The following is a 15,332-nucleotide window of genomic DNA, read 5'->3' as shown; positions in this document are numbered from 1 at the left end:
CAATTGTGCTTGGCTTTTTATGCTAAAATACTATGCACACATCTGCCTCCCGGCACTGAAAGCATAGTTATTGTTTGTATAAAAAGCAAGAGAAAGAGACTGAGTACACTGTATAACTCTTGTTTTAAGATGCAGTATATGCTTGCTCAAATCCTACGAACCGTCTGAAAGAGCCTTTTGATATTGTCCGGAGTATATGAGTTTACAGTCTTTACCTGGTTTTTATGTACGGAACCTGTAATTCTGTGTATAGTTAATTTTAGAATGCAATAGAGTAGCTAAACAGACGGAGCAGAACGAGCAAAAGGTGCGAGGCTTTATAACATAAAAATCTAGCCCTGGAGAGCTTGGAACGTAAGAAAGAGCCAACAACACAAGCAAAGACGGACTTGGGCTATTGAATGTAAAACAAACAAGAATAGTCGCTTATGCGGCCTTGTCAAGCTTGGGGCAGTCTTTTTAGATGTCTTTTTTATATGCCTTCTTGGTAGTCTTCTCAGATAGGCTTCTTAGATAGTCTTTCTAGATGTCTGTTCTATAGATATTTTCTCCCCCTTCTTAGTTTGTTAGGTAGACGGCGGAAAAAAGCGGGAAAATGCTTAAATTGTAAAAACGACCTTTCTATGTATAACCTTTATATTTATAATAATACTACTATATAAGCTTCTGTGGTAAACGACATAATTCATAAAGCAATTGGCCAATTGATCAATAATTTCATTACGTGTCATGTCAGTATCATTCTCTCAGCCAACGAAAGCTGTTTCAGGCTAAGATACTGGTTCGGGAAGAGACTCAAATTCTCAAACGAATAGTCAGGCAAGGCAATGATACCATCAGTGGCTCAGAATGTTCACATTGTTAATTCTGTGTGAAAGATCGGATGTGATTTCCTCGGGGTTCGCACAGGCCATAAGATCTCTTTCCTCATCCCGGGTTGATGATTGGGATCCTGCTCTGACCCTATTATTTGAGGCAGTAACACAATTGCATTTCGCAGAGAAATTCTTGCAATGTAATCCAAACTCGCTTCTGCTGCGCAGATCTTGTTTGGGATGGTCCTATTGAGTTTGGTATCAGTGAACAGGGTCAATGTTTCCGAGTTAACTAAAACAAATCCAAACCCCCGATACAGCTCACCGTGGCAGAATTCAATAACTCTGTGACCTCATGATACTTGTATGCGGCCGAGACCGGGAGAATGCCCGGATCCCTCGGAGTGCCATAGCAGGTGCTTTCAGACGTGCTTCTTGCTCTCGCAATGTTAGGCCGCTTTCTCCCATAGATTATCGCTATTCCAGAACCCAGAGCTGCGTGCTTGTGAGTTGGTAGTTCGTTCAAAGGAGAGAGAAAGTAATAGAGTAAGAAGTGTGTAAAGGGAAGAAGGGTGAAACCGGGGAAGCCCTGGGAGCCCTGGAAACATTTAGAGTTGGGCTTTTGTGTGGCCCGCGGGCACATCCCGCTTTTTCTTCTTTTCTTTGTTTTTGTCTTCAGGCACTTCTCTGCCTCTCTGGAAAAGAGCATATCCCGGTCTAGCATTCTGGGCCTCCCAATGCATGCTCTCGAAATTTGGCCATGTTTTGGTCCAGAATCCCATTTCCAATCTCGATTGCTTCTTAGGGCTTTGGGATACCGCATCCCTCAATATGCGTGATTTCGTCAAGCTCGACGTATTCGGGAAAACGGCCGAGATCATACCGAAGGGCCTAATTCACGCAACTGGACCAAAAACAATGGTGTATTCGCCAGATCAAATGCGTCATTTCATGTCTGCGACGCGTTGCCTCTGTCGAAATGGGTAAACAGGCCATTGCCGGAAAGAAAAAAAAACCCCCCAATAAAATTAAAAAGAGAACACCTGAATGCGACCTCGGGCATACAGAATGTGATTATGTGACCGGACTGCATCGGAGAGGACGGCGATTTTGATATTGCTAGCGAAAAGCACGGCATTTTGGTTTCGGACGAACAACCCCTGGAATCAGTTGAATTCTCGAAAACTGTGTCTCGGAAGCCAGTGCATATCCATGTCGGCACGAAGCATGGTGAGATCACCGGCCGAGACCAATTCACCAATTGGATAAATCTGAAAAGAATAAATCATGTGTAAGTGGGAAATCCGGCTAGGAAGAAACACGCTAACGCAGTGTTTATATCGAACTCGGCAATGATTGGAATGCTTCGGGGATCCAAGTCCCACGAGCCTCAAAAGGACCGCAAGGACAAGGACCACAACCGGTTCCACTTAACTGATGCACCGGACATTGCTCTGGGGGCCATTAATGGATCCCCCCTTTCCTCCAACCATTGGGGTCCTCACAATTCGACGGCTTTAAGCGACCCTGACCCTTGAACCCTATAACTCATCGACGAATCACCTTAGCGTTCGCAACGGTTTCCACCGTCTCCACCGTCTCATCTGGGTCTTAGACGGCTTAGTTCGATGTTAGCCGGAGCATGTCATTAAAATTGCCCGAGAAAACCGTTACGCCAAGGGAGCGCGGCGCAATCCCGAGTGCACACTACACTCTTGTGGCCTTATGGATTATGTGTCTTCCTAGACTTGAATGGTGGTCCCATTCAAGTCTCTCTCTAGAGAAAGGGCAAGACCATATACTTCCTTTGGACTATCTTTTCCTTGACTCCAATTTCGGGGCGAAGTCCGACCTGGTTTCTGAACCTCGTCCCACAGCCTATAAGTCAGCTAATTCCATCTGCATTTACCTTTCTATCGGATGTCACACTTATAAACATAGCATTTCGGGACTACTGGCCCGGTTTCCCCCCCTCTCCCGTTGCTCCACACCTGTTCCCATTTAATTATTCAAAAAAAAAAGATTCGGATTTTCTTGGTCTTATGCACAGTCTCATCTCTTCCGCATTCTACTTGGCCTGAAACCCTTTTCGCTTGTGACGAGCCCTCGCGGCGCACATGTTCCCTTTTCCCCCAAGACTCCCCCCCCTTCCCCCTCCCCCAAAAAAAAACATCAATCGTGAAAACTCCCTCAACAACAACCCCCAAACACAGCACACCCCAGCTGAACACCTAAACACATTCCCTCTCCAACGATATGCCCAACCTTCCTCTGTCTAAAAGCTGGCCGGAGATTCGACAGGCTCTAGAACAAGCTCGGGAATGCGAAGATGGCCCCGTGAATGCCCAATCCGCCGCCGTCCTGGAAGCTGCCATTACCGAACTCTGGAATCGCATCCAGGCCCAACCAGATAGCTATGTGCTCACACCAGACGAGTTCGCCCTCTTTAATTACTTCCTTACCACGCGCTACCGTGGCTCACTCGTCGCCCAGAGTGCCGTGGCGCGTTTTTGGAACAATTACCAAGGAACCACAAATTGCGATGGCGTCGCCAACTAGCTACGCTTGAATTGCCTATATATCGGTACACGATGTTTGCACTGGCCAAGAGGGTCTTCCATTTTCTTTTCCGGGATTCCGCATGATGTCTCTGGAAATTGCGCGGTACAGGGACTGGGTGTGGGTTCAAAAGGTGCCCAACGTCCTGCATCACGGGGCCCATTGCTATCCTCCATCTCATTCTACCTGCATAGTACTGGTGCTGGTACTGGTATCCCATGGCGCCATTCCAGCTTCAAGTCTACCAGAAACTAGAGCCAGAACCAGAATCAGATCCCGCCGGTATATACCGCTTCATTTTATGAAATATGCAAGATCAACACGGTTGTTCTACAGTCCGTGCAATGCAAAAGACGATGGACTCGGGATTTGCCTTGCGGGAGGGGGGTGCATCATTGGGATTGGATCGAATCCAAGGGACTTGAATACACAGCAAATCGAGCAAATCGAAGGACCGGTTTTCCTGGTCACACCCTTCTCCCCAGTTCTAGAGGAAATGGTGTGATGATGGCATGCATGTCTGCCTTGCTGTTGTTCGTTCCACTTTTCCTCACCCTTTGGTGCCTTTGGTGTACAGGGAATATGGGCTGGTCCTGATCCCTGTCTTGATTGGGACACAATACATGCGTCGGGCTTCTACGCAAAAAAGAGGGGAAGCCAATCTATATGGGAGAACTTGTTAGGCTAAAAATATAATTTAGTTAATGAGAATCATTTGTTAGTTACCTAGGTAGGAAGCGGATATTACCTACCTAGGTAGGTACATATGTAGTCCTATACCATTTTAATATTACTTTTTGCCACGGGCTTTGCTATATATATTCCCGCTTCTTTGGCTTTTTATTTAATTATTGTTTCTGAATTTTTTTTTGGCTTTTCTTTACTTTTTTAATTTATTTAATTTTCTCTATTCTTCTAGCTTAATTACTATATTAGCATATTAATTTAGTCCGAGATGGTGTTACCAACGGGTATGTGACCTTACTAGCTGCAGCCAATTCCCCGGCACTAACTCCCAGGGTACCAGCTGCGAGTCATTCATTAGTGTCGCGCCTGTATGAGCCACGTACTCCGTACTGTTAGTGTCTATTATGTAGCGTTATCCACATATAGTGTCTGGCAACTTTTGCTTTCCTTATTTTTGCCCCCTATTTTCGTCCTCATTTATTTTATAGAATGGAGCACACCTCTGAACTGCCTGGGTTTTTAAACTAACCGGGGCTTCAAAGGCCTGAATCGATAGATACTGAGAATAGTTGTATAGTTAACTATACTTTATAACAATGTGATATCCACCCTAAATGATTCCGAGGTGATCACGTGGTACCGCCCGATGGTACCTACTGTAGCCTGGCTTTTATCTCTAACTTCAGGGTATGACCTGATTCTCCTAAAAGGACAATTGGGACGAGTGAAGTTTAATCTTATTCTTTCTCCGCATCAATCATCCTTGTCCAAATGGTGTCATCTGTTTCCCCTGGAATCCCTGAAACTACACTTTACTCTGAGAGGACAAGGATCCCTTGTGATATCTGGCACATGTCCACTTGGCCGTTGAAGAGTAGCAGCCGCAGAGTCTCGGCTGCCTGGGCATCATCTACATCCGTTAAACTGTGCAGGAGAACTCAATTTATTCATATACAATGTAGCTGGATAGTTCCCTGCGTCTTATGTTCCTCGTACCTGCAAGCGCGCTAATGATGTGCCCCAAGTGTAATTGCCCACCCCCCTCCCCCCGCCTCGAATCATAATTTTTGTGGCTGTGAGGCTGCTTCAGTATAGGGAGTTGTCGGCACATGAGAAGCTGCCTCCCCCAACACTCTCGCGAAGGTTGTGAAAGATCGACCGAATAGACGAATACAACCCGACAATGCACTGGTGGCGTAAGTTAATTTGATCGAGCAAACCAGAGTGGAACTTAACTCACAATGAGAAATCCAAGAAACACCAGAAAGATATTGAAGCAAAACAACACCCTCTGTCGCCAGGTCAGGAACCAACAACTTCGGTTCAAATAGAGCCAAAATAGCCCAGGTAGACCAAATGAAAACCAACTAGCAAATAAGGAGCTCTAGTTCGAATGATTAGTACTTCTTGCGGGTTGTGGCCAGGGTCAGACAGGTAGTACACACCGCAAGCCCTAGTACATCGTTGAAGACCGGTATTCCCTCGGCGATGATCCACGACAAGATCCAAAGCCCCGCACATATCATGGCCCACACTAACCGCGCCATGAATGACTGGCTATGCATCGAGTTGGTTCCCCGGAAGACACGAACGTAGATGAACTTGACGGCAACATGGGCGTTCACCACACCCCCGATCACAATCTATCCAGTGGTTAGCTCATATCCGAAGCCAACGAGAAAAAGGTACGTACCGTGGGTATTGCGATTGCATAGGAAATCTTGCGAAATAATTGTCCTGCAGAGTTGAGAGCAGGTGAGTTGACAGTCGGTCCAATATAGGCATATATCACAATAGCAGCCACCGTATACAAGACTATTTCACTCATCTGCAGAAGCGCCAGAGCCTTGGGGAAGTCCTTAAGCTCCTTGAGCTCAGAAAAAAGGGTAAAGAATGCAACATGTCCTGCGTACGCAAAAATAATATTTGCAATGGCAAGGCACGCATCATGCACTTTGAGCGAAGGCGAAAAGGCCGGGACATGCACTGGTCCTTGTTTGACAAGGGTGACCCCAATCATACCAGTGAGAACCGCTCCGACGATACTCACAAAGCTCACGGAGGAGATGTGAGAAAGCCTCTCAAGTCGCCGTGGAAGGGTCAACATGAATGAGGCGAGTAAACCGACAACCGAAAAGATGATGGTGCAGGAGGAATGTTCAGTGAGGACGTTCATCATGATCGAAAAAGTGAGGACATGGCTCCCCATCACCAACACAAAAAAGATGAGCTGGGCCACATCCAGTGTACTCCGTCCGATCCTTCCCATCAGAAGATGACCAGCATCCGCCATGCTGTGCACTTGGACATGTCGGCATTTGAATTGCCCAATGGTATATGCAGTATACGTCGAGATTGTCCCAACTCCAAGGATGGCTAGAATGCCGCTAAACAAACAGGTTAGCTCAGCCTTTGCAGTCAACGGGGAGGAGATTGTACGGAATAAGACCTAGCACCGCAAGCGCTTTGGGCAGCGCGAGGATACCAAGCGAGATGGTTTCTGCGATCATGACTGACCAGGTCTGTTAGAGAAAGCTGGGCAATATGCAAGGCATAGACTTACTCATGCCGGCTTGCCTGTTGAGAGGATGAGCTTCGCTCTGCCCATGAAAAAAAAAAAGAAATACTCACCACCACGCCATGGTCTTGTACTTCACTCCAGCTTGGCTTTCATCTCCAAAGGGATCCTGTTCCTCCAACTCAGGCCTTAGTAAGACGGACTCTTTATCCGGATCCAACTTGTGCTTCACGAAGCTCAGCGGTTGGAGATCAACATCAGACTGATTGGGGTTCATGATGTGTGAGTGTTGACAAAGTCCAGGGAAATTGAGGGAATTGAGGAAAATGAGGGAAATGAAACTACTCGCAAGTTCGGGGTGGCACTTTCCGAATGTGAATGGGTTTATTTTTTTATGGAAAGCGTCATTATAGGGTCTTGGGGTTTGGGAGGTTGAGGGTTTTTGTCAAAGTCTCTGTTTTTAAGAGTGTCAATGAAGGGAAATCAATATTGGAACCAAAAAAAATTAAAAGGGAACGCTTCTATTTATACAAGCCCGGTCTATATATACCACACGTCATCTAATTGAGCGAGGGTGTTACTGCAGCAGGAGCTGCAATAGTAGCACGTACATCACTCTCAATCATGTCCGCGGGAGGTTCTAAGATGGTCAGCACTGTGGTTCATTGAATTGTTTTATCAGGTTTCAAAAACATACCATTACGAGAGAAAGTCGCACGCTCGGTATCGTCGACCTGCTTAACACGGCCGTTCTGGACATCATGGCGCGAAAGGCCCATGAAGCTCTTGGGCAGACCCATGGACCGAAGGTAAGTCAAGGAATCCTTCCACTCGACATCCTTGCGGGCGGTGGTCCATTGCAATTCCTCGCCCATCATATCAATCACGGTGGGGAGGGATTCAAGGGCGGCCTCGGCGTTCAGGAAAGCCAGACGGGTGCGACGGGCAATCACGTCGACGGCGGTCTGGGCATACTCGTGACGGACGGCGTAGCGGATCTCGCCATCAATGAAGGGGTACATTGGGGAGATTCGGCAGCCACGCACGGGGAAACGTTCGCTGGTAGGGGAAGACAAGGCCGCGACCTGCCATGAACGGTCACCGTACGACTCGGTGAGGTGCTTGGCCACGTCAGTCTCGAGACCGAAGTGCTGGATAAGGTTGATGAAGAGGGTCTTGGAGAAACCGTGGGCACCGATGAGGCGGACCTGGTGGGTCTGGCAGCTACCGTCGAGAACGGCACCGTCAGCAACCAGGCCACTGCCGCCGACACCACTGATGTCGGGAAGGGTGGTGAGCTGGCGGGGCTTGAGCTTGAACACGTCGATCGCCTCATCCACGGCCTCCTCGGCCATCTGGCGGTAAGTAGTCCACTTACCACCGGCGCAAGTCAACAGTCCAGACTGAGAGACGGTCACCAGGTGGTTGCGGACGAGAGCCTCCGAGTTCTTCACCTTGGGATCGCGCACCAAGGGGCGAATACCAGACCAGGCAGCAAGGACGTCGCTTCGATCGACGGTGATATCGGGGGCGATGTAGCCACGAATCTCCGAAAGAATCCAGTTGATGTCCTTTTCAGTGGGCTGAGGCTGGGCCTCAATCTCACAGGGCTGGTCAGTGGTACCAGCGATGGTGTTACCCTGCCACGGCAGGAAGAAAATCACACGTCCATCCGATGTGGAAGGATCAATTAGACCCATGTTTGAGGGGCTGAAGTAACCAGGCAGGATGATGTGGACACCAGCACTGGGGGCCACAATCTCCTTGACATTGGGCTCATCCATCTTGCGGATGGAATCAGAGAAGGGACCAGTAGCGTTGATGATACCCTTGGCGCGGATATTGAACTCCTTGGCGACCTGGCCATCCTTCTCTGTGACGATGTCCTTGGCGCGCGCACCGCACAGCTTGCCGGATGCATCCTTGTTCAGTCCGGTGACCTCCAAGTGGTTCACTACGGTGGTACCGTAGAGCGCAGCAGTCATGGCGAGGGAGACGTTCATGCGGGAGTCGTTGTGTGCACCATCTTATCGGAAATTAGCCCAAATCATTTATTCGCAGAGTCCGCGTTCGCTACTCACCATAGTACACCATTGCTCCAATGATGTTGTCACGCTTCAACATGGGGAATGCATCAATGGCCTTACTCTTGGTTAGGAAGTACGAGGTCTCAATGCCCTCGGAACCAGCCAAGAAGTCATAGGCCTTGGTGCCGGCCCAGAAATAGGGAGCCTGCCACCATTTCTGAACAGGCACCATGATTGGCAGCCATGATGACAGATGGGGAGCGGTGTTCAAGAAATACTTGCGCTCTCTGAGAGCCTCCTTCACTAGCGCATATCTGCGATGCGATTGTGAGCAGGGATGCGCGGGGATGCGGTCATTTTGACCACAAAATATTTTGGGAAAAAGAAAAAAGGGAAAAGAACTCACTGGTTGTAGTCCAACTCCCACACGGCCTTTTCAAGGTAACGGACACCACCGTGTACCAGCTTGGTACTCTTACTACTGGTACCCGAACTGAAATCGTCTCTCTCCACCACCGCGACCTTCAGGCCTCGGGTGGCGGCATCTAATGCGATACCAGCTCCAGTGGCTCCACCACCAATGATGAGCAAATCATATTCCTCCTCGTCGTTACTGCGCTTGAGGTCCTGAATCTGCTCGAGGCGAGACTTGATTGAAGGGAAACTGGGCGGGACCAGCTTGCCCTCACGGTAACCTGGAGGGGGAACGGCAGGAGCTTCGAGACCCGGAATATTTCGCGGACGGTAAGAAATGTAGAGAACACCTGCTCCTGCGGCGGCGGCCGCGGATGTGTAAAGGAGAGGTCTCAAGAGCTTGCGCGAGTGCCGAGCGGCCATTATCTGCGATTTTTCCGAATGTACGGTGATGTAACGTGATTAAATGTTCAAAATATGCCGGGATTCTTCCTTCATAAAAAAATATGTGCCAAAAGAGGAAGATAGGATGATTAGGGAGAATTGGGGAGAGGAAAGGAGTTCAAGAGAAGTTTGAGGGGAGAGGAATAACTGAAGGGGAGAGGCGAAAGGCGGGAAGACCAGTAGCTATGGGAATTTCGCTTTTTTTTAAAAAAAAAAAAAAAAAACTACAGTATGAACTTGGCAACAGCACACATCTATGAAAGGCAAGATTTGCGATAATCTTCAAGGTACAGAGTACCAGATACTTGATCGCTACACCTTCCACTATGAATACAGGGGTGTCACGAGTACAGGCAGAGCTCTGCGTCATGGGAGCAGGGCAGATCACCATTGGAGCAACTTGGCAGTGGAGATGGGGGGCTACGTCCCATATGCGCCTCTTGTTTTCTCATTTTCACACCAATTGGCTACTTGTAGAGTGGGAACTCCATCCGGGTCTCTACTCCGACACATGACGCAAAGAAATTTCCTTTGAATTCCAGGGCAGCTTCCAACTTCCAAATCTCAACTTCCAGCTCTCCCAAAAGGGATCCCTGATACCTCAAAGATTACAATGTTTTCAGATGGTATAAACGGTGTCGGGAAGCCGATTCTGCATCCGTTCAGTCATTCCAGGCCCGACGCGTTTTATCCCCGGGACTGCAGATCTATCTCAAAGGGTCTGGACTCGATCAATCTCTTCGTGGCCACCTGACTGAGAGCTCCATGAATACCGACCAGTCACAGACTGCCATATCGCCCCATCCGGCCCACGGAGCCCAGGGGGCTCCCCGTTATGAACACCTTGTTTGGATCTACTCCACTTGCTGGAATTGTTCAATTCCCCCTGTGCACACGTATCTTCCTTATCCTTGTTCTTTATCCTTGGCCCCACTGTGCCAATCCCTAAAGGTTGGATTCCGGTTTTGGTCAAAAATGGCATCATCCATGTCTCTTGATATTAGCCTACTCCGTACAAGACGATGAAATCTTCATCCAATTGTGAAATATGGATTAGAAAATTTAGCGGATGAGGCTCTTGTTTCTAGAAGGCCTTAAAAAAAGCAAGGAGTCCTTGCGCGAGTGGATATGATCTTCACTAGCCCCTTATGCAACAATACATAGCGTGGTCTCGACCATCATATCATACTATAAACAACTATATAAATACTATTCAAAAACTAACAGAAGCATTTCCTGATGCTCGGAGAGAAACACCCCTTGTAAAAAAACATCTGGGAAAATAAATCTTTCTATCATTGGTGGATATGGATATCCCACAAAGTCCACTCAAATAAGAGCGCTTATACCCCAGTCTACAATTTTTTCAAATCCAACAGGGTCTTCGCGAAAGACGAATATGTACAAGAATAGTCGGCCGCTTATGCGGCCTCTGTCCTTGACGACGTAAGACTTTAATAATCCGATCTATTTGGACCAAGATGGTATTAAGGATGTTATATGTAAGCATCATCCGATGTGATTTTTGAATGTTCTTTTTAGATGTCATTTTTTTTATGTCTTCTTTGGTTTATGCGAAGGCAGTAAAAAGCATACTTTGTGCAGTCGTCTTTTCTACTTATAACATTTGATGTAAAAGCACAATTATCACATAGGAACAAAGTGAACCTCTACTAAGACCACAATATAAAACAGAGATGATACTCAACTTGACCCAAACAATATGAAAACAACCAGTTACTAAAATATGATATGTATATCATACCTCGGTAAACCGATGCAATATATATATATATATAGGGCATCAGACCCGTGATCGGAATAATCCCGCAGTGCGGAACACCCTCGGCTGAACATAGCTGCAAAGAACCTGGCCAGACCTGGGGTAGTGTGGGGTAGACTAGAGAAGATGCTTGACCTTGACACGGAAATGTTCCATTCAGTGCCCCCTTAGAGCTGTTATATTCCTAACTTATATATCCCCCAGCTCTGATAGGTTTACATGTTATGATATGTTCACTATGTTTGTATAGACTTCCAAGAGTCTATCCCATAACCATCTAGCACCATGGCCATCGCCGCTATCCTGGCATCGCTGCAAAGCAGCGTGATTCAGTATCCCTACCACTCGATAGCCACCGCAGCCCTCCTCGTTCCCATCCTCTATATCATTATTAATGAGTTCATTCGTGATTCCGCCCGTGTCAAGGGTATGAAGGGTCCTCGCGGATTGCCGTTGATTGGAAACCTGGCGCAGATTCGTACGGACGCTGCGGAGCAGTATCGCCTCTGGTCGAAAAAACACGGCGCCGTTTATCAGATCCAGCTGGGGAACATCCCCGTCGTTGTGGTCAACTCTGCTGCGTCGGCAAAGGTGCTTTTTGGTCAGAATGCGCAGGCCTTGAGCTCCAGGCCCGAAACTTATACTTTCCATAAGGTTGGTTATCAGAGTTGTGCCATGTGCTGGCTTTGTTTTTATCTAAAAAAAAAAAATTTCCAACTGAAACTGATGATTAACTCGCCTAGATTGTCTCTAATACTGCCGGAACGACCATCGGTACCTCGCCCTACAGCGAGTCTTTGAAGAGACGTAGAAAGGGCGCCGCATCGGCTCTCAACCGCCCCTCTGTCGATACGTACGTGTCACACTTGGATGTCGAGTCAAAGGCCTTTGTGGAAGAGCTGCACAGATATGGAAATCACGGGAAGACACCAGTGGACCCCATGCCCATGATTCAGCGTCTAAGCTTGAGTTTGGCGTTGACTCTGAACTGGGGCGTGCGTATTGCGTCGCAAGAAGAGGACTTGTTCAATGAGATCACCGAGGTGGAAGAAGAGATCAGTCGGTTCCGAAGCACCACCGGAAACATGCAGGATTATATCCCTCTCCTACGGTTGAACCCGTTTAGCTCCAACTCGAAGAAAGCCGCCGAGATGAGAATCCGTCGTGATAAATACCTCGGTGCGCTTAATAGTGACTTGGATGATCGCATGGCAAAGGGGACGCATAAGCCTTGTATTCAGGCCAATGTCATTATGGACAAGGAGGCTAAACTGAATAGTGAGGAGTTGACGTCGATTAGCTTGACTATGCTTTCTGGCGGCCTTGATACTGTCACCACTTTGGTTGCGTGGAGTCTGGGTTTGCTAGCTCAGCGTCCTGATATCCAGGATCGGGCGGCGAGGGCCATCCAGGAGATGTATGGCGAGGATGATCCCATGTGTTCTTCTGACGATGATCAGAAGTGTGCGTATATTGCAGCTCTGGTCAAGGAATGTCTTCGGTATGTTCTGGTTTCATCGCTGCCAATGAGCTATGAATGGGCGTTGAACTAACCACAATACCCTAGATTCTTCACAGTGTTGCGATTAGCACTTCCTCGCACCTCAATCAAGGATATCACATATAAGGGAATCACCATTCCCAAGGGCACAGTGTTCTTTTTGAATGCCTGGGCATGCAACATGGGTGAGTCAAACTTGATATCCACCTAAACAGTATATCCAGAAAACACATCTAACCTTTCATAGACCCCGACGTGTGGACTGACCCGGATGAGTTCCGTCCCGAGCGCTGGCTCGAGCAGCCCGACGCGCCTCTCTTTACGTACGGTATGGGCTACCGGATGTGCGCCGGCTCGTTGCTAGCCAATCGCGAGCTCTACCTCGTCTTCATCCGCACCCTTAACAGCTTCCGCCTTGAACCTCATGACAAAACAGACTGCCACCCTCTCCGGGGTAACTCGGATCCGACTAGTTTGGTGGCAATTCCTCAAAAATATAAGGTCCGATTCGTGCCGAAGAATGAAAAGGCTCTGTCCAAGGTCCTTTCGTAGTGAACGGCGCCACATCGTCTTTGGCATCAAGTTGGGTGGGAAGGGATTTGCTTCTGCACATAGCTAAATCCGGCCGAGGGATATCCGAGGGGTATGTGGCGGTCTTGGGCTAGAGCTGGTGCTTGTGCTTGCATCTCGGATTGCTGGTTCCATACAGCTTTGCTGTCTCGGGGAGTCGAGGAGTCGTGGTTCTAATTGATATATCCAGCATTCCCGGTTGGATGGTTACCATCGGACACATTCCTCAGGGTACCCACCTTGACTGACGTGGGAAATTGACCTGACAACACTTAACATACCCAATCCAGGCTTGGGCTTTGGTGATCTACTGAGAACATGAAGGTGTTTCCTTTTTATTTTCAAAATATCATCCAAAATTCCAATTTTGATTATAGGCAGTCTGGTAGATAACTAATTAGATGAGGCACCTTGGCCTGGATTCAACTCCTTCCGATGATCATGATATATATATAACAGTTGGGGTATAGGTTCGTGAGAAAGACCAAAGTGGGCAGGTTAATCCACAAGAAAAACAGAAAATAAAATAAAAATAAAAAAATAGACAAGGAAATAATTTATCTTTTCCAACAACAACGCCTGATACCCAGGATATGCAAATGATCAGAAAGCAGCATGAGGGCTGCATGCATTTGGGTGCCCTCGGTATCATCCAGATGTGGGATGGGCTCGAGAAGCACAAATTTTGAGTTTGAGTTCGAGTTCGAATTCGAATTCGAATTCGAATTGAAATTATGTGGTAGTCATGCGCCGTTTCAGGTCGCGGACTTGGTCGAAGCAAGATGCATAATCGCGCAATTCATCCTGGAGCCGGTCGGCCACATTGGAGGAATTGGATGTGCTGCTCTTCAGCGAAGAGAGTGAGGTTTGAGATGAGGAGACAGATAGGATTCGAGAGGGGTTATGGGCGTCCGGGGCATTGACGGCCTCGATTTGAGTTTGGGCCTGGTTGATCTCAGACCAATGTGTAGATGCTGCGCTCGATCTTCGTGACATTCCATCCGATACCTCGTCCAGCTCCGCTAGGCGGCACGTTTGGGAGCAGTAGGGAGCGCCTAGGGTCTGACGGTCACAGACCAGGCAGAAGTCCAAAGACCATTCAGTTGACATGATTGTATATGAGAGAAACGGTGTTCTCAGGTTAAGGTAAAGTAATGATAGCAATCAAATTGAGGTTGGGGCGTTGTAATGTTGTAATGTTATAAGGTTGCAAGATTAAGAGATTGAGAGATTGAGGGATTTAGGGATGAGGATAATGAGGATTGTATATAGAAGAGAAGAAAAAGATCAAAGCTCAAAAGCCAAGAAGTCAAGAAGTGAAGAAGTAAAGAAGCCTAAGATCACCTCATAAGACTGACATTGTCGAAGTGTCACACAGCGATCATGCCATACCACGTAATGGAATGGGCAACGTCCTTAGAATAAAAGAGAAATCGAATAATGAATAGAAATATGTCACAACGTACACAGTACAAAAGCCACACGGCTATTGCGGGGAAATATAATCGCGCATGTCGAATGAAGTCCACGTTTGGAAGAAAAAGAGGGGGGCGTTGGAATTGTTGTGCTTCGGGCGCTTAAAAAGAAAAAGAATCAATTGATATAGGTATTGAAGGTACTCTATATGTAAGTACCGCACTTATCATAACGCTATATAAATTATATGTAACCAACTAATAGTAGTACTTCCAATCTAAGTATTCCCCCCCCAAGGTACCATGTACTTAAATACAGTACATCCGTACATATATCCACATATGTACATATGTAGGTACCTAAATAGGCCCCTAAGAGTCCGTTCGCCTTTTTTTGCCCCTAAAAATCTGCAGGAACCTCGAACTGGTAATAAGAATTTTCCTCGGATCGGCATCATAGCGCCATTCAGCTCTTCCCCTGGTCTCATGATGCCTGAAAAAAAAATTTAAAAAAAACCTTGACTCTATTAACTTGTACGGAGTAACTATTGCCCATACATACTATAGTGTACATAGTGAGCTACACTCTATCATGCGCC

General features: G+C 47.4%; 6 protein-coding genes across 6 annotated transcripts; 3 read left to right on the top strand and 3 right to left on the bottom strand.

The window, feature by feature from the left end:
- Nucleotides 1–2,167: 2,167 nt before the first annotated feature.
- On the top strand, nt 2,168–2,353 carry N7471_002049 (uncharacterized protein; the record flags this gene model as incomplete). Its single annotated transcript, XM_057274769.1, has 1 exon — nt 2,168–2,353. The coding sequence occupies one exon, from the start codon at nt 2,168–2,170 to the stop codon at nt 2,351–2,353; it is 186 nt and encodes a 61-aa protein (XP_057139407.1).
- A 718-nt stretch (nt 2,354–3,071) lies between these two features.
- N7471_002048 (uncharacterized protein) lies at nt 3,072–3,374 on the top strand (the record flags this gene model as incomplete). Its single annotated transcript, XM_057274768.1, has 1 exon — nt 3,072–3,374. One exon carries the CDS (start codon nt 3,072–3,074, stop codon nt 3,372–3,374), a length of 303 nt encoding a protein of 100 aa, XP_057139406.1.
- A 1,773-nt stretch (nt 3,375–5,147) lies between these two features.
- On the bottom strand, nt 5,148–6,856 carry N7471_002047 (uncharacterized protein; the record flags this gene model as incomplete). The annotated part of the gene is made up of 5 exons (XM_057274767.1): nt 5,148–5,249; nt 5,302–5,445; nt 5,507–5,704; nt 5,755–6,448; nt 6,693–6,856. 5 exons carry the CDS (start codon nt 6,854–6,856, stop codon nt 5,148–5,150), a joined length of 1,302 nt encoding a protein of 433 aa, XP_057139405.1.
- A 283-nt stretch (nt 6,857–7,139) lies between these two features.
- Nucleotides 7,140–9,443, bottom strand: N7471_002046 (glycerol-3-phosphate dehydrogenase GUT2; the record flags this gene model as incomplete). The annotated part of the gene is made up of 4 exons (XM_057274766.1): nt 7,140–7,219; nt 7,277–8,605; nt 8,661–8,920; nt 9,013–9,443. The coding sequence occupies 4 exons, from the start codon at nt 9,441–9,443 to the stop codon at nt 7,140–7,142; spliced, it is 2,100 nt and encodes a 699-aa protein (XP_057139404.1).
- A 2,089-nt stretch (nt 9,444–11,532) lies between these two features.
- Nucleotides 11,533–13,472, top strand: N7471_002045 (cytochrome P450; the record flags this gene model as incomplete). The annotated part of the gene is made up of 4 exons (XM_057274765.1): nt 11,533–11,901; nt 11,991–12,748; nt 12,815–12,933; nt 12,996–13,472. The coding sequence occupies 4 exons, from the start codon at nt 11,533–11,535 to the stop codon at nt 13,298–13,300; spliced, it is 1,551 nt and encodes a 516-aa protein (XP_057139403.1). The 3' UTR covers nt 13,301–13,472.
- Nucleotides 13,473–14,050: 578 nt separating this feature from the next.
- N7471_002044 (uncharacterized protein) lies at nt 14,051–14,428 on the bottom strand (the record flags this gene model as incomplete). The annotated part of the gene is made up of 1 exon (XM_057274764.1): nt 14,051–14,428. The coding sequence occupies one exon, from the start codon at nt 14,426–14,428 to the stop codon at nt 14,051–14,053; it is 378 nt and encodes a 125-aa protein (XP_057139402.1).
- Nucleotides 14,429–15,332: the final 904 nt, after the last annotated feature.

This window comes from Penicillium samsonianum (assembly GCF_028829775.1).
Source record: "Penicillium samsonianum strain IBT 33392 chromosome Unknown utg000002l_segment0_segment0, whole genome shotgun sequence".
NCBI lineage: Eukaryota > Fungi > Ascomycota > Eurotiomycetes > Eurotiales > Aspergillaceae > Penicillium > Penicillium samsonianum.
The sequence above is the reverse complement of the archived record's forward strand: the minus strand, read 5'-3'. Positions and strand labels throughout refer to the sequence as shown.